The 19,165-nt window shown below is 43.4% G+C and overlaps 1 protein-coding gene across 1 annotated transcript in view; it reads right to left on the bottom strand.

The window, feature by feature from the left end:
* LOC124789965 (alpha-amylase 1-like) overlaps positions 1-19,165 on the bottom strand; it is a 72,419-nt gene that overhangs the window by 35,474 nt on the left and 17,780 nt on the right. Inside the window, exon 4 of the mRNA XM_047257500.1 lies at positions 2,756-2,871. Within this exon, the coding sequence (XP_047113456.1) occupies positions 2,756-2,871 (116 nt within the window). The remainder of the gene's footprint in view (positions 1-2,755; positions 2,872-19,165) is intronic.

Genomic DNA, 19,165 nt, shown 5'->3' with positions numbered 1-19,165 from the left:
AATGTTTTCGGTTCCCATTGGAGAGACACGTCCTTTCGTCTACTAATCGCACGGTTTTGCGGTGCGGTCGCAAAACACAGACACTAAACTTATTACAGTGAACAGAGACGTCAATGAACGAACGGGAAGATCATAACTTTGCGAAAATAAAGCAAGTAAATTTTTCACTGGAGGGAGGACTTGAACCAAGGACCTCTGGATCGCCGCTGCTCACGCTAACCACGGGACCACGGCGCTGCTGAACTTCTGTCGTCCATGTTGTTGCCTATGTTGCGCAAAGACTACTCAGTTTGTAAATTTTGCTTATTTTTTTCATAGTTCCACACAACTTCTTCCTGTTTTCTCGATTGATCTGTGTTCAGTTTTCCAAGGCCTATCCACTGTGCCAATTTATAACTAAATCTGAGGGGGGTGCGATGGGGAGGTTCCCTTGTCAGAGCCATTTTTTTTGAACTGAAGATGTATAACGTCCAATACGTCGATGCGGTCTTTCAAAATAGAATTGTGGCTCCGAAACACGTTACAACGTAAATAGAAAATAAAATTTATGTCTATGGACGTTAATTAGTAATTCCTAACCTAGAACTCAAAACTTCCGAGCTGCTGGGCCATGGTCGATGTATAAAACTCTCCCCTGATGTTTCGTCTCCGACTGTGATCATGAAATAAAATTCAGCGAGACGAACGTCATATCTAAAACCTCGCATTATTATGCTCTCATGTATAGAGAGGCTACCGAGATTGATAAATACCGTAATAACTTTAACAGGAAAGACGAAGCTGTTAAACTGGATAAAATTTGGATGTCAGCGTTGCATCGCAAGCATGACGATCGGCCACTTCCTGTCGAGAATGTCGGCATTACCAGAAACAGTCTCATAGCCGACGCCACGTGATGGACAGCGGCGCCCTCTGTACTGCCTATATAATCAACGCTTCCTCGAGTTCTCTTCGCAGTTCGCCGCTTTACGTCGGAGGATGTCTCCCCCAGTCGGAGACGAAAAGTCAGGGGAGAGAATTGTACATCGACCACGCCGTATCAGCCCGGACGTTTTAAGTGAAAACAACACCGGCCGTAAAAGCGTACATTGTATCATCCTGACCTAGAAGTTACAGTCACTGACAGCCCAAGACTTAATGTCTATCAACAACGTATTTTAACAATATCATGAGAAGAGTAGTTGCTGCTCACCACATAGCAGAAGTGTCGTGTCGCAGATAGGCACGACAAAAAGACTGTTAGCAAGCAAGCTTTCAGCCAAAAAGGCCTTCACCAAAAACAGACAACACACACACACACACACACACACACACACACACACACACACACACACACACACATTGTCTCTGGTGACCTCAGCAGCAAGAGGCTGTCGTCATGTGTGTGTGAATTGCGTTTGCAAAATTGCGTGTGCGTATGTTATCCATTTCTGATAAAGGCCTTTTTGGCCGAAAGCTTGCTTGCTAACAGTCTTTTTGTTGTACCTGTCTGAGACTCAGCATCTCTGAGTAGCAACTATGCTTTTCATCATTTTGTCATTATTACATCCTGGATTTTCCGTTGTTTAAACACTTGTTTTAACTGATATGAAACTTCCTGGCAGATTAAAACTGTGTGCCCGACCGAGACTCGAACTCGGGACCTTTGCCATTCGCGGGCAAGTGCTCTACGACGAGGCACTGGCAGAAGTAAAGCTGTGAGTACCGGGCGTTAGTCGTGCTTCGGTAGCTCAGATGGTAGAGCACTTGCCCGCGAAAGGCAAAGGTCCCGAGTTCGAGTCTCGGTCGGGCACACAGTTTTAATCTGCCAGGAAGTTTCATATCAGCGCACACTCCGCTGCAGAGTGAAAATCTCATTCTACTTGTTTTAACTGTTTATGTATTGCATTTTCTGAGGTGGAGACTGGGATCCACCCCGGAATTTATCTCAACCGCCGTGAAAAACCACCTAAAAGCCAATCTCATTGTGGGTGTTGTACCAGACCTTTGGTCGCCATGTGTCGTACGGATTCATTCTGGATCAGACTTCAAAGGCTGCGCGCTGTGCCCTGAGTTATAAGGGTAGATCATTATCAGGTTGTAGCTCCCTGGCAGATTAAAACTGTGTGCCGAACCGAAACTCGAACTCGGGACCTTTGCCTTTCACGGGCAAGTGCTCTACCAACTGAGCTACCCATGCTCGACTCACGACCCGTTCTCACAGCTTTACTTCTGCCAGTACCTCTTCTCTTACCTTCCAAATTTCACAGAAGCTCTCCTGCGAATCTTGCAGAACTAGCACTCCTGGAAGAGAGGATATTGCGGAGACATGGCTTAGCCACAGCCTGGGGGATGTTTCCAAAATGAGATTTTCACTCTGCAGCAGAGTGTGCGCTGATATGAAACTTCCTGACAGATTAAAACTGTGTGCCGGACCGCCCCTCGAACTCGGGACCTTTGCCTTTCACGGGCAAGTGCTCTACCAGAATTGAAGCTGTGAGGACGGGTCGTGAGACAGGCTTGGGTAGCTCAGTTGGTAGAGCACTTGCCCGTGAAAGGCAAAGGTCCCGAGTTTGAGTCTCGGTCCGGCACCCAGTTTTAATCTTTAATCTGCCAGGAAGTTTCACATCAGCGCACACTCCACTGCAGAGTGAAATCTCATTAATTGTCAAGTTGTAACACCTTCCAAAAATAATCTGGTCTGAGGTGTCAGAGGAGCATTACACACGAGGTGCGTCTTTCTGTACGACCGCCACAGACTGTACGCATTGCTCACCTGAAACCGGCGACACCGAGCTCCACCAAGTGGTTGAGGTACTCGGACAGTTTCTGGCGCACGAACTCCTGCGACTGGTCCAGGTCGTGCAGCTCCACCAGCTCGCAGTCCCTTATCTGCAACAACGTGGGACGTTATCCTGTGCTAAAGTCGATTCTCGATAATCCAGAGTACGAAGGATCCCAGAAAAAAGTACGAACAATTCAGTTAGATTTAACAAAAGCGTGACTGGTCAAAGAAGAATCAAGGAAAATATGAAAAACACGTGTTCAAAATTAAAGCAACAAAGGAAAATTTTGCAAGGCTGCGTTCATTTTTCCTCAAAACCGTCCACACAGGTGATAGTAAAGCAGAAATAACGTCAAGAATACAGAACATAAACAACTACAACTTGCATAAAGATGGACAAAAATGTTCTTAACGGATTCGCACACACATTCCGACAGCTGGTTAATGCGCTCAGTATTAGAAGGGACCACCTCTGGCAGCAATACAGGCATGACAACGACGGGGCATGCAGCGAATGAAGTCATCAGTCTCATGTTGGGGCAATGACGCCCGTTCCTCCAGCAGAGCTGCTCGCGAGTCTTGGAGAGTGGTTGCTGGAAGCTGACATGATGCAGCCTGTCTCTCTAGTGCATCCCAGACATGCTCTATGGGATCAGATCGGGAGAGAGAACAGGCTGCGCTACGCGTGCAACATCTTCTGTTTCCAAGACAACATCAACCACTCGTGCTCTATGAAATCGAGCACTACTGTCCATCAGGGTCTGGGCCCAAAGCACCTCGCAATAATTGCAGATGAGGTCCTAAGATCTCATCACAATACCCGACAGAAGTTAAACCTTGCCGATTCACTCATACAACTTCGTGAAGAGGTGTTTGTGTGCCCACACCATTATCGATCATCCTTGATGTCCGTCTCAGTCCAAAGTGTTTGGACCCCGAAATCGTGTTCCACGTTCCCTCCAGATGCGAATCCGACGAGTATCACTCTCCAGACTAAACCGGGACTCATCTGTAGAAAGACCATTGGCCCACTGTTCGACCGTCTAGGTGGCACGTTGACGACTCGACTCTAAAAGTTCCCTTCTGTGAACACGTGACACAAGTACAAGTAAAGCAGGTCTCCGACAATAAAGAACATTTCACTGAAGTCCTGCGTACACCGTTTGTCTCTATACGAGGTGCATTCAAGTTCTAAGGCCGCCGATTTTTTTTCTCCAGACTGGAAAGAGATAGAAACATGCGCATTGTTTTAAAATGAGGCCGCGTTCATTGTCAATACGTCCCAGAGATGGCAGCACCGTACGGCAGATGGAATTTTACCGCCAGCGGCGAGAATGAGAACTGTTTTAAATACTTAAAATGGCGACGTTTTCCTTACTTGAACAGCGTGCAATCATTTGTTTTCTGAATTTGCGTGGTGTGAAACCAATTGAAATTCATCGACAGTTGAAGGAGACATGTGGTGATGGAGTTATGGATGTGTCGAAAGTGCGTTCGTGGGTGCGACAGTTTAATGAAGGCAGAACATCGTGTGACAACAAACCGAAACAACCTCGGGCTCGCACAAGCCGGCCTGACGACACGATCGGGAAAGTGGAGAGAACTGGTTTGGGGGATCGCCGAATGACTGTTGAACAGATCGCCTCCACAGTTGGCATTTCTGTGGGTTCTGTGCACACAATCCTGCATGACGACCTGAAAATGCGGAAAGTGTCATCCAGGTGGGTGCCACGAATGCTGACAAACGACCACACGGCTGCCTGTGTGGCATGTTGCCGAGCAATGTTGACGCGCAACGACAGCACGAATGGGAGTTTCGTTTCGTTGGTTGTGACAATGGATGAGACGTGGATGCCATTTTTCAATCTAGAAACAAAGCGCCAGTCAGCTCAATCGAAGCACACAGATTCACCGCCACCACAAATATTTCGGGTAACCGCCCGTGCTGAAAAAATTATGGTGTCCATGCTCTGGGACAGCGAGGGCGTAATCCTTACCCATTGCGTTCCAAAGGGCACTACGGTAACAGGTGCATCCTACGAAAATATTTTGAAGAACAAATTCCTTCCTGCACTGCAACAAAAACGTCGGGAAGAGCTGCGCGTGTGCTGTTTCACCAAGACAACGCACCCGCACATCGAGCTAAAGTTACGCAACAGTTTCTTCGTGATAACAACTTTGAAGTGATTCCTCATGTTACCTACTCACCTGACCTGGCTCCTAGTGACTTTTGGCTTTTTCTAACAATGAAAGACACTCTCCGTGGCCGCACATTCACCAGCCGTGCTGCTATTGCCTCAGCGATTTTCCAGCGGTCAAAAGAGACTCCCAAAGAAGCTTTTGCCGCTGCCATGGAATCGTGGCGTCAGCGTTGTGAAAAATGTGTACGTCTGCAGGGCGATTACGTCGAGAAGTAACGCCAGTTTCATCGATTTCGGGTGAGTAGTTAATTAGAAAAAAAATCGGAGGCCTTAAAAATAAGAACTTGAATGCACCTCGTACAATACGTCCAGTGGATGCTGCAGGGTCAGATGCGAGCTACCTTGCGGTACTGAGGTGGTGCCATCGTGCCCTTACACCAGATAACGGTTCTCTCTTTCTGATGTCACAAATTGACGGCCGGCGCTGACCTGGCCTGCGGGATACAGTTTCAGTCTCTATAAACTGTCACCACATCCGGGAACAAAAGAACGTTTTACGTTAACCCGTCGGCGACAACAGTTTGGGACTGTCCTGGTTCCATACTTCCCATACCCCTCCATCGCAGAGAGTCTGGTGTGCGTCTGGTCTGTTCCATACTGCACCCTCTGTGACTGTGTACACAGCAGTTGTGGATCAGGGGCTACCGGCAAACACTACGCCGTTTGATAGGTGCCCTGACGTCAACAGAAGTAATATCCGGCGTTCCCCAAGGAAGTGTTACAGGCCCTTTATTATTCCTGATCTATATTAACGACATAGGAGACAATCTGAGTAGCCGTCTTAGATTGTTTGCTGATGTCGTCATTTACCGTCTTGTAAAGTCATCAGATGATCAAAACGACTTGCGAAATGATTCAGATAAGATATCTGTATGGGGCGAAAAGTCGCAATTGACCCTGAATAAAGAAAAGTGCGAAGTTATTCACATGAGCACTAACAGAAATCCGCTAAATTTCGATTACGTGATAAGTCACACAAATCTGAGGGCTGTAAATTCAACTAAATTCTTAGGGATTACAATTACAAATAACCTAAATCGGAACGATCACATAGATAATGTTATGGGTAGAGCAAACCAAAGACTGCGATTCATTGGTAGAACACTTAGAAGGTGCAACAGGTCTGCCAAAGAGACTGCTTACACTACACTTGTCCGCCCTATTCTAGATTACTACTGTGTGGTGTGGGATCCGCATCAGGTGGGACTGACGGATGACATCGAAAAAGGACAAAGAAAGGCAGCTCGTTTTGTATTATCCTGAAATAGGGAAGATAGTGTCACAGACATAATAAGTGAATTGGAGTGCCAATCATTTAAAAAAAGGCGTTTCTCGTTGCGGCGGGATCTTCTCGTGAAATTTCAGTCACCAGTTTTCTCCTCCGATTGTGAAAACATTCTGTTGGGACCCACGTACATAGGGAGAAATGATCATCACGATAAAATAAGAGAAATAAGGGCTCGCACGGAAAAATTTAAGTGCTCGTTTTTCCCGCGTGCCGTTCGAGAGTGGAACGGTAGAGAGACAGCATGAAGTTGGCACATTGAACCCTCTGCCAGGCACTTTATTGTGAATAGCAGAGTTATGACGTAGATGTACATGTAGATCGTTGGCGTGGTTGTCCTTTGACCGGAATGCCACCTTCCGTGAGGAACGCGATCGTACGAACGTCTGTTGACAGTTTGTGTGATTATATTGCGAATTAGACACAGAACGGGTAAATAGTTGTTTGTTGCTTTAATTTGAGCACTAGTTCAACAGCGTCCCCTTCATAAATATTTCTGCTGTTTCAGTAACACTCGTATCTCTTTACAAAATAACAAGTTGAACTCTAAACAATTTTGTTATGTTTCATTAGCTTTTATTTAATGTTCCAAACGTATATACATATGTAATATATAATTTTATTTTGCAAAGACATCAGTGACCTATTTCTGCTTAATTGACCTCACTGCGCGACAAAAAATGTGATACATCATAGAGACATGGCCGGAATGCAATGTAACTTCGTACACATACATAGCTTCGACGGGTATCTGAATGTTGAGAGTTGCAGTTCTCTGTAACAGGTATAACTTCCACCAGTGAGCGTTAGTCTTCTTCTTGTTCAGTACCGTTAGGAGACAAAGGGTACAAAAGTTGCGTGAACAGCGTCAGATAATGAATAATCACTGTGAAGGACACGGAGGTGCCGCGTACTCGTATGAGAAAGCGTTATCAGCACCTGACAGAATTTGGAAGAGGCCTCATTGTGGGTTTCCATTTGGCCTGCAGGTCGAATAGTGTCCAGGTTTGTGGGACATTCGGATATGACAGCTACCTGATACTGGACTGCTTAGAAACGTGATGGCAAGGATACTGGTCTTAGCGTTCCTGTGGACCACGTCTGACTTTGAGGTTCTGCCGTGTGCGGAAAGATCCACAGACATGCATCTGTCAGTACATGCGCAAGACTAGCTCGGACATCAACTCCGCCCCAGTATCTAGGATAACGAAGACCAGTTACTACAGCTGGCGCGTCACGGCAGGATATAACGACTTTGTGTCGCCTTCCCAAACAGTCAGTGCTTCCAGGCCAGACGGAGCGCGGTTTCATACAGATAAGGGGTCTGCCAAGTTCTTTGTGGAGTTCACTCGATTTGTAATAACGTCATATACCCTCTCAGTGCCTGTGAGCGCTTAGCGTGAACATGAATAATTCGATACCATCGCGAATGTGAAATTAGTTTTCTCAACTCTGTCTTCATCACGAAGAAAGATGAAAATGTGGCGTAGGTGATTTTTAGCACCAGTCCAAATAAGAACGACCTTCGCAACTACGTAGTTGAAAGCACACTGCGAGCCACAAACAAGTCGTAGTCTTCGCTCTCTGTAGACGTGGATAAATACTTTTTCACATACGCTAGGATCTCATTTTACTTTATTACCTCTTCCACGTCTGTGTTTTTCCCTTTACTTTTCAGCTGTGTACATCTGTTCTCAGGATGTGTATATGAAACGTTTCCAGTGATGAGTTTGTCTGTTTTGGAGTCGCAGATGGAATCGTCTCTTCTTCTTCTTAAAAGCGATGTTGCAGGGTCCGCTTCCTTCCTCCTTATGATATGTTTCCTGCTGTCTAATTTTCCTGCGTCAGGACTGTTGCGTTGATGGCGTAATCCAGAATGTTTCCAGAATGTTTTCGCTGCATCTTATCCTTTTCCACTTCACATTTTTGGCCTCAACAGCCTGTTCTCTTTCTTCGAACGTCACTCATTTGTTCTTTTTGAAGCCACGTTTACTAGTGATTTATGTACTGTAGCACAGAGTGCAGTTGTGAGGAAACGGTAGAATGTCGTAAAAAGTTGGATGACGAAACATACACAGACACAGGTGACGAAACGATTAGAATTACCAAGTGTTACGCAGCCTTTAACTTCGAATTATCGAGTTTTGTCGGGCTTTCTTTCACAACTATCGTTTCGATTTACCGATTGTATCAAAGCACCAACGACAGCATCGATTTGTCGAGCTTATTTCGAGGTACAGGAAACCTATTTCGATTTGTAAATGAATTCGATTTATCGAGGTTCTAGTTAGCAAGAGTACACTTCACAAGTTTACGAGATGCCAGTTCTGTTTCTTTGGGCGGACTGATAACCAGGTAATTCCCTACAAGTATGGAACATAAACGTTCGTCAGACCCAAGAGTTAATCGTCCTATCATTCACTACAACTTCGGGCTAAGGAAGCAATTTTGGAGCACACACAGCGTTTCCCTCACATAGATATGAACATTTCATATATAACATGCATTATGTTCATTATCATCAGTGTTCTGCCAAAAGGCAGGTTTTCACATGGTTGTTCTCCAGGCTGTCCGGTCTTCTGCCATCCTCTTCAGGTCTGTATAATTTCCTTTTCCCTTTATATCGTCTATCATCTTGTATCTCCTTCTTCCTCTCAGTCTTCTCCCACAAACCAATCCTTCCAAAGCATCTGCTAGCAAGCACTCCCTTCACAATGAATGTCCCAACCAGTTCTTTTTCCTTTGTCTTACAACCTTCAGCAGACATTTTCTCTCACCAACCCTTTCCAATACTCTTTCATTACTCACTCTTTCCATCCAGCTTATTCCCTCCATTCTCCTCCACACGCACATCTCAAATATCTTGTAACCGGAAAAGGGAAATGTATCTGACAGCAAGAAAGAGTAGTGACCCAGAAACTATCAAAAATTATAAAAACTACTGTGTTATATTAAGAAAAGTTATTAAAAAATCCAGGAGTATGTGTATCATGTCTGAAATCAGCAACTCTGATAATAAAATTAAAACAATTTGGAATATTATTAAAAGAGAAACAGGTCAACCAAGAGCAGAGGAAGACAGTATTACCATCAAATTGAATGAAAACTTTACGAACAAAAAGTCAGAAGTTGAAAATATTTTTAATAATCATTTTCTAAATGTTGTGGATATAGTAGGATCCAGGTGTTCATTAGAAGATGCTAGGCTGTTAATGGAAGAGGCCATACCTATGCAATTTGATACAATTGAAATCTCACCCACTTCTCCCTCTGAAATTAGGAAAATAACAAACTTGCTTAAAAGCAAAAACTCACATGGAATTGATGGCATTTCCAGCAAAATACTAAAAGCTTGTTCTCAACAGATAAGTAAGATTCTCAGCCACCTGTGTAATAGCTCTCTGGAACAGGGCATTTTCCCTGATAGACTGAAATATGCTATTGTTATACCTTTGCATAAAAAGGGGGATAGATCTGATGTCAACAATTACCGTCCAATCTCCCTTCTAACAGCTTTATCCAAAATTTTTGAGAAAGTAATGTATTCAAGATTAGCTTCACATATCTGTAACAATGAAGTACTAACAAAATGTCAGTTTGGTTTCCAGAAAGGCTTCTCAACAGAAAATGCCATATATGCTTTCACCAGTCAAATTTTGAATGATCTGAATAACCGAACACCACCCATTGGGATTTTTTGTGATCTCTCAAAGGCTTTTGATTGTGTAAATCATGAAATTCTGCTAGACAAGCTCAAGTATTGTGGCATGAGTGGGACAGTGCACAAATGGTTTAATTCGTACCTAACTGGAAGACTTCAGAAAGTTGAAATAAGTAGTTCTCGTAACATGCAAAGATCAGCACATTCCTCAAACTGGGGAACTATCAAGAATGGGGTTCCACAAGGGTCAGTCTTGGGTCCTTTGTTGTTATTCTATATTCATGAAGAGGTAAAGTTAGTTCTCTTCGCTGATGATACAAGTATAGTAATCACACCTGAGAAACAAGAATTAACTGATGAAATTGTCAATACTGTCTTTCAGAAAATTACTAAGTGGTTCCTTGTAAACGGACTCTCACTGAATTTTGATAAGACACAGTACATACAGTTCCGTACAGTGAATGGTATGACGCCATTAATAAATATAGACCTTAATCAGAAGCATATAGCTAAGGTAGAATATTCCAAATTTTTAGGTATGTCCATTGATGAGAGATTAAATTGGAAGAAACACATTGATGATCTGCTGAAACGTTTGAGTTCAGCTACTTATGCAATAAGGGTCATTGCAAATTTTGGTGATAAACATCTTAGTAAATTAGCTTACTGTGCCTATTTTCACTCATTGCTTTCATATGGCATCATATTTTGGGGTAATTCATCACTGAGGAATAAAGTATTTATTGCACAAAAGCGTGTAATCAGAATAATAGCTGGAGTCCACCCAAGATCATCCTGCAGACATTTATTTAAGGATCTAGGGATATTCACAGTAGCTTCTCAGTATATATACTCTCTTATGAAATTTGTTATTAACAACCAAACCCAATTCAAAAGTAATAGCAGTGTGCATAACTACAACACTAGGAGAAAGGACGATCTTCACTATTCAAGATTAAATCTAACTTTGGCACAGAAAGGGGTGAATTATACTGGCACTAAAGTCTTTGGTCACTTACCAAATAGTATGAAAAGTCTGACAGATAACCAACAAGTATTTAAGAAGAAATTAAAAGAATTTCTTAATGACAACTCCTTCTACTCCATAGAGGAATTTTTAGATATAAATTAAGAAAAAAAAGAAAAAAAAAACAAAAATATTAAAAAAATAATAAAAAAATAAAAATAAAAATAAAAAATAAAGAAAAACAAAAAACACAAAAAAATTGTTATATTAACTTAAGTATGTTGCTAAATTAACCTAATTATGTCATGTATTGGAAAATTCGACTCGTTCCACATCATTACGAAATATCGTATTCATGATCCATGGAACTAGTATTAATCTAATCTAATCTCTAATCTAATCTAATCTTCTAACCTTTTTTCTTCCTCTCGTCTCAGCGTCCATGTTTCTGCCCCATATAGTGCCACACTCCAGACAAAACATTTGCCAAGCCTTTTCCTTAGTCCTTTATCTAATATGCCACGTAAGAGTCTCCTCTTTCTGTTGAATGCGTCCTTCGCTATGGCAATTCGGGTTTTCACCTCCTGGTGACATCTCAAGTCTTCAGTTATTGTGCTTCCGAGATATTTAAATTCACTTACTTGGCTAATGGTAGATTGTCCTATTTTAATATTGGACAGTCTGCGTCTTGTACTGATGACCATACTCTTTGTTTTTGCTGTGTTTCTTTGCATCCCATATTCCTCAGAAGCTTCATACAGATCCTTCAGCATGTTATTGACTGTCCGTTCACTTTCTGCCACTAATACCATGTCATCAGCATTATGTTAGAGACTATTTGGAAGAATGTGTACTGCCTTGATAAAATAACAATTGCTACAGTTGAACGGCAATCGTGATTCAGTATCTTGTTTGAGATTTGCTTATACCGTGAGACCTTAGTTTTAACATGAATAATTTGATAGCATCTCGAATGTGAAATTACTTCTCTCAACTCCGTCTTGATTACGAAGTACACTGAAAATATGGCGTAGGTGAATTTTAGCACCAGTCCATGTGAGAATGACCTTAGTAACTGCCTAGTGGAAAGTTCACTGCGCGCGACAGATTAGTCGTCATAGACGTGGAAAAATTTTATTTGATATACACTAGGATCTCATTTTTATTTGGGATGTAATGCCGCAGAACTAAATAATAAATATTCCCGATCCACCGGTTCTAACCAAGGTTTTCAGGACGTTTCCCTTGGTCGGCTACCAGTTTGCCTGGAATTTGATCGAATCATGGCTACAATAGGGGCAGAAAATAAAAAGTGTTAAAAAAATTCTGCGTAGTTTGGTGTCCTAATGCCCAATAAGGTAGAAGTTTATCAATTGTCAAGGTGAATTTTATATGCGTGTTACTATTCCAGTAGGTCGCTATTAATATGGTGAAAAAATAAGACAAGAAGAGGATAGACTAAACCTAGTACGACTAGTGAAATACAGAATGTGTCATTCAGGCCCATTAGTGTCATTGTTTACGTCCAAAATATTCGTTCGCCCTATTTATGAATCTGGAATGCAAGCTTGAATAATGCCGTCCAATCAAACTTGGAAGGTCATGTCTGCTAACAACAGACTGCTGGAGACGTAGGATATGACTTTCCTTCTGCTCATTACATGAAAATCTCAATGCAAAAACTCAGGGAACAATGCGCTACGTATGGACTCAACAGACTAAAATACTCGGCTACTACGAAATACCTCCATCAGCAGAACTTTAGACTTTCAGCTATCCGCGCTTCAAATACATAGAGGGTGATTCAGTCGCTCCTAATGATGTCGTTTTATGCAACCTGCAACGTTGCATCCGGCCTTCAAAAACCACGAACGGGATTTTCATATTCTCTTACATGCTATGCGCAAACTGTTTGTCCTAAGGAAAAAATGAGTAGGACCTTTTTGTAGCAAATTTAATGTAGTTAAGTACCGTACAGGAATACATTTTTGTTAAAGGCCGAAGTTCTCGTGTTATTGACAGAAAACATGCAACAGTGACCATCAAACGCAAACCCACTACAATTCTGAGCCCCCACCGTCAGGACTTCTAGTATGTTGTTCATGGCACTCCCTCCTACTGCTTTACAAATATTTGAGACTGCACGAATTATTTCCCACATTCGACCCTTTTTTGGTCTTCGTTGACGGGCCTTACTACACTGCTTGTAAGAGTCAAGTTAGGACCGAATTGTCAACGTAATTAGCTTTAAAAAAGTCATTTTCCATTTATTACCCTCACGAGCATGTTTCAGTTTACAATGCCGACAAAACACCCAACTATGCTGTTGGTATTATAGCCCAATCAATAGAGACCAAAAAAGGTCGAATATCGGGAATATTTCGCGTAGTTAGAAGTTTTTGTACAATGGAAGGAGGGTGTGCCACGAGAAACATTCTAGAAATCGTGAGTGGGGAGGGACGAATGTGGGGATGGAGGTGCGTTTGCAGGCCAGTTTGGTATGTTTTTATTGAATTACTCGAAAAGGGTGGCCTCCAGCGAAAAAGTATTCCGGTACCAAAATTAACTGCATTACATTTCCTACAGAAAAGATCCTGTTCATTTTTCTGTAAGGCTAATAGTATGCGCGTAGTGAGCGAGAGAATATGAAAATGTTATACGGCGATTTTCAAGGACAGACACAATATTGTGGGTCGGATACACCGGTAGGAGCAGCTGGATCACCTTGTATATGCCCTTCATCTCATTCTTGTAGCAACATCAGACATACTCCACCTGTCAATTGCAAACAAAAAAGAGCTGAACAAGAGCATTGATATATCAACAACGCCATCTGGAACATGGGATGATACAGCATAAGAAGAAAGAAGTGAAATCATCACATTAGCTAGCATAGAAACGCTATGATTGCAAAACAGGAATTATTACACTACTGGCCATTAAAATTGCTACACAACGAAGATGATGTGTTACAGACGCGAAATTTAACCGACAGCAAGAAGATGCTGTGATATGGAAATGATTAGCTTCTCAGAGCATTCACACAAGGTTGGCGCCGGTGGCGAAACATACAACGTGCTGACATGAGGAAAGTTTGCAACCGATTTCTCATACACAAACAGCAGTTGACCGGCGTTGCCTGGTGAAACGTTGTTGTGATGCCTCGTGTAAGGAGGAGAAATGCGTATCATCACGTTTCCCACTTTGATAAAGGTCGGATTGTAGCGTATCGCGATTGCGGTTTATCGTGTCGCGACATTGCTGCTCGCGTTGGTCGAGATCCAATGACTGTTAGCAGAATATGCAATCGGTGGGTTCAGGAGGGTAATACGGAACGCCAAGCTAGATCGCAACGGCCTCGTATCACTAGCAGTCGAGATGACAGGCATCTTATCCGCGTGGCTGTAACGGACCGTGCAGTCACGTCTCGATCGCTGAGTCAACAGATGGGGACGTTTGCAAGACAACAACAATCTGTACAAACAGTTCGACGACGTTTGCAGCAGCACGGACTATCAGCTGGGAGACCGTGGCTGCGGTTACCCTTGACGTTGCATCACAGACAGGAGCGCCTGCGATGGTGTACTCAACGACGAACCTGGGTGCACGAATGGCAAAACGTCATTTTTTCGGATGAATTCAGGTTCTGTTTACAGCATCATGGTGGTCGCATCCGTGTTTGGCAACATCGCGGTGAACGCACATTGAAAGCGTGTATTCGTTATCGCCGTACTGGCGTATCACCTGACGTGATGGTCTGGGGTGCCATTTGTTACACGTCTGTCACCTCTTGTTCGGATTAATGACAAACAGTGGACGCTACATTTCAGATGTGTTACGACCCGTGGCTCTACCCTTCATTCGCTCCCTCCGATACCCTACATTTCAGTACGCTAATGCACGACCGCATGTTGCAGGTCCTGTACGGACCTTTCTGGATACAGAAAATGTTCGACTGCTGCCCTGGGCAGTACATTCTCCAGATATCTCACCAACTGAAAATGTCTTGTCAGTCGTGGCCGAGCAACTGGCTCGTCACAACACGCCAGTCACTACTCTTGATGATCTGTGGTATCGTGTTGAAGCTGCATGGGCAGCCGTACCTGTACACGCCATCCAAGCTCTGGTTGACTCGATGCCCAGGCGTATCTAGGCCGTTATTACGGCCAACGGTGGTTGTTCTGGGTACTGATTTCTCAGGATCTATGCACCCAAATTGCTTGAAAATGTAATCACATGTCTGTTCTAGCATAATATATTTGTGCAATGAATATCCGTTTATCATCTGCATTTCTTCTTGTGTATCAATTTTAATGGCCAGTAGTGTAATATATCAGTCAGTTTATACAAAGCAACAGGACACAAAATCCTTGACATGAAACGAAGAGTCTCAGCTGTGGTTTTTATGCAGAGAAGTTTTTTTCTCAGCAGTAATGTAAATTTCGAGGTTAGTAAGTATATAAATATCAGTCTCCGATCCACTAGCATTAAACTTACTGAGGTCACAAAAGTCATTAGATACCTCCCAATATCGTGTCGGACCTCCTTTTCCCTGGCGTGATGCAGCATCTCGACGTGGCCTGGACTCAACAAGTTGCTGGAAGTCCTCTGCAGAAATATTGAGCCATGCTGCCTGTATAGCCGTCCATAATTACGAAAGTGGTTCGGGTGCATCATTTTATGTACGAACGGACCTGTCAATTATGTCCCATAAACGTTCGATAGGATTCACGTCGGGCGATCTGGGTGGCCAAATCATTCCCTCGAACTGTCCGGAATCGTCCTCAAACCAATCGCAAACAACTGCGGCCCGGTGACATTGCGCATTGTGATCATTAAAAATTCCATCATTGTTTGGGAAGATGAAGACTATGAAGGCTGAAAATGGTCTCCGGGAAGCCATACATAACCATTTACAACAGTAATCAGTCCAGTTGATCAGAGAACCCCGTCCATCTCATGTAAGTACAGCCCACATGATTATGAAGCCACCACCAGCTTCCACAGCGCATTGTTGACAGCTTGCGTCCATTTCTTCGTGGCTACCATCAGCTCTTACCAACCGGAATCGGAACTCACTGAAGAGAAAACGGTTTTTCAAGCGTCGAGGGTCCAACCTACATGGTCACGGAGCCAGTAGAGGCCCTGAAGGCGATGTCGTGCTGTTAACAGAGGCACTCGCGCCTGTGGTCTGCTGCTGTAGCCCCTTCATCCCAAATTTCGCCTCATTGTCCTAAAGAATACGTTCGTCGTACGTCCCACATTGATTTCTGCGGTTATTTCACACAGTGTTGCTTGTCTGTTAGTACTGACAACGCCACGTTAACTGCCGCCCGAGGTGGCCAAGCGCTTCTTGGCGCTACAGTGTGGAACCGCGCGACCGCTACGGTCGCAGGTTCGATTCCTGCCTCGGGCATGGACGTGTGTGATGTCCTTAGGTTAGTTAGGTTTAAGTAGTTCCAAGTTCTAGGGGACTGATGACCTCAGAAGTTAAGTCCCACAGTGCTCAGAGCCATTTGAACCATTTTCCACGCTAACACTACTGCTATCGGTCGTTAAATGAAGGCCGTCGGCCACCCGGAAATGTGGTTTTCTCGGCTTACACATGACATCTCGAAATCTTGAATTCCCTAAAAACTTTCGAAATGGAACGTCTCGTGCGTCTTGCTCCAACTGCCATTCAGCGTTCAAAGTCAGAAACCTTTTCGCATTTATCACCTGAGTACAAATGACGACTCCGCCAAAGCACTGCCCTTTTATACCTTGTGTACACCATACACGTGGCAAAAGAGGCGTTTTATAAGAAAAGGAGAATTTTCTGCAGCGGTCTCGACAGAGAACTGAGGAAGAGACTCACAAAATGTCTTGTATGAAGTGTTCATCCGTATCGCGCGGAAACATGGACTTTGAGGAAGAAAGACAGAGATGTGGACATGGTAGAGGATGGAATCAATAAGTTGGATGGGCACAGGAAAAAATAAAGAGGTACTGAGAAGAGTGGAAGAAAAAAGACAGGTACTAGATGTAATAAATAGAAGAAAAAGAAATTTGATTGGGCATTTATTAAGAAAGAATGACGGACTGATAAAAACAGTTTCAGAAGGTTATGCAGAAGGGAAGAGGAAGCGAAGAAGGAAGAGATTCCAGATACTGGATGACATGATGGACGGTACAACATACAGCAGCCTTAAGAAGGAAGCAAGGCATCGCAGAAAATGGAGATGGAAAGGACCTGCTAATATAGCAGAAAACTGATGATGGTGACGAGAGACTACCGCCATATGTATATGTGCATTTTGCTATTCCATGTCTTCTGTCACCTCAGTATACTGTGTCAACAGCAAATTAGAACAAAAGATTTACAGTAGACAGTGCAACAGCAGCATTAAATACAACTGTCGAAATTAGATATAATGAGATTGTTCAAGTTTCCACCAAGAGCTCACAATTTAAGCAAATGGCACACACGATATTTAATCAGAGTTTTGTTCCAATAATTTTAATTTTGAAACTTCCTGGCAGATTAAAACTGTGTGCCTGACCGAGACTCGAACTCGGGACCTTTGCCTTTCACTGCGAGCCCTCTACCAGGTTCGCAGGAGAGCTTCTGTAAAGTTTGGAAGGTAGGAGACGAGGTACTGGCGGAAGTAAAGCTGTGAGTACCGGGTGTGAGTCGTGCTTGGGTAGCTCAGATGGTAGAGCACTTGCCCGCGAAAGGCAAAGGTCCCGAGTTCGAGTCTCGGTCCGGCACACAGTTTTAATCTGCCAGGAAGTTTCATATCAGCACACACTCCGCTGCAGAGTGAAAATCTCATTCTGGAATTTTAATTTTAACAGAGCTGTAATTCGTATTAAATACTCGACAGTCCCCGAAAGTCAACTTTTGAGTCTAAACCCATTTGAAGTGAATGAATGAACATTTGAACCTACAAGAGAGAAAAAACCTTTAAGAGGGAGTTATTGATTGTAAATCTGATTATCCGATAACTTAGAATGAATTTCAACTTCACACGAGGGTAAGTCAATTATTACCCGCAAAGTAGTCACAAAATTTTATTGTAATCATATAGGAAACTTACAAGAACATCATTTTTCGACATAGTCTCCTTGCATTTCAACGCACTTGTTCCGTCGTTGCACGAGCTTCCTGATGTTCTCATAAAAGAAGGTTCTCGTTTGAGCTGCGAGCCAGGAATGCAACGCTTCTTTCACTGCTTCGTTCGAGGCAAATCGACGGCCATTTAATACCTGTTTGAGTGGACCAAACAAGTGACAGTGAGAAGGGGCAACAGCTGGACTATATGGAGGATGATCCAGTACTTCAAACTTGAGTTTCTGGAGCGTTTCAGCAGTGTGGGCAGCAGTATGCGGACGGGCATTGCCGTGCAACAACACAACACCTTTTGACAGCAATCCTCGGCGTTTGCTTCGAATTGCAGGCTTTAGCCTCACAGTAGGCATCTCATTGTAACGTACACTGTTTATTGCTGTGCCCCTTTCCCCATAATGTTCCAGTACTGGACCTTGGGCGTCCCAAAAAACCGTAAGCATCTGTTTTCCTGCGGACGGTTGGATCTTGATTTTTTTCTTGCACGGCGAATTTGGATGTTTCCATTCAATAACGTGCCGTTTACTCCCCGGCCCGTAATGATGGATCCTTGTTTCGTCACCAATGATGATCCTGTCCTACAAGTTGTCCCCTTCGTTACCATAGCGATCCAAATGTTTTTCGCAAATGTCCAAGCGCGCTTTTTTATGCAACAATGTGAGTTATTTTGGGACCCACCTTGCACAAACTCTACGAAACCAAAGTCTGTTGTGGATGATTTCTTAGGCAGAACCACGACTAATTTGCAGACAATGTGCCACTTCGTCAATAGTTAATCGTCTGTCTCAGAGAATCGTTTCACGTGAACGCTCAATGGTGTCTTCATTTGTAGCGGTAAACGGTCGTCCGGCTCCTTCATCGTACGTAACACTTGTGCGACCATTTCGGAAATTTTCAATCCATTCGAAAGACACTCCGTTGTGGTAAAACACTGTTCCCGTACTCTACCGAAAGTCTTCGATGAATTTCAGCTCCTGATATGCCTTACGACCAGAAAAAACGGATCACTAAATGTTGCTCTTCTTTGGTGCAAATAGACGGCGGAGCAGCCATGATTAACAGCACGGCAGCGATAACGGAACTAACCTAGCAGCTTGAAAATTGCAAAGATATAACAACAAATGAACAAAGCATGCGTCGTCAACGTAAAACGACAGTAGTACCAAAATAATCAAAAAT

This window comes from Schistocerca piceifrons, chromosome 3 (genome assembly GCF_021461385.2).
Source record: "Schistocerca piceifrons isolate TAMUIC-IGC-003096 chromosome 3, iqSchPice1.1, whole genome shotgun sequence".
Classification (NCBI taxonomy): domain Eukaryota; kingdom Metazoa; phylum Arthropoda; class Insecta; order Orthoptera; family Acrididae; genus Schistocerca; species Schistocerca piceifrons.
The sequence above is the reverse complement of the archived record's forward strand: the minus strand, read 5'-3'. Positions and strand labels throughout refer to the sequence as shown.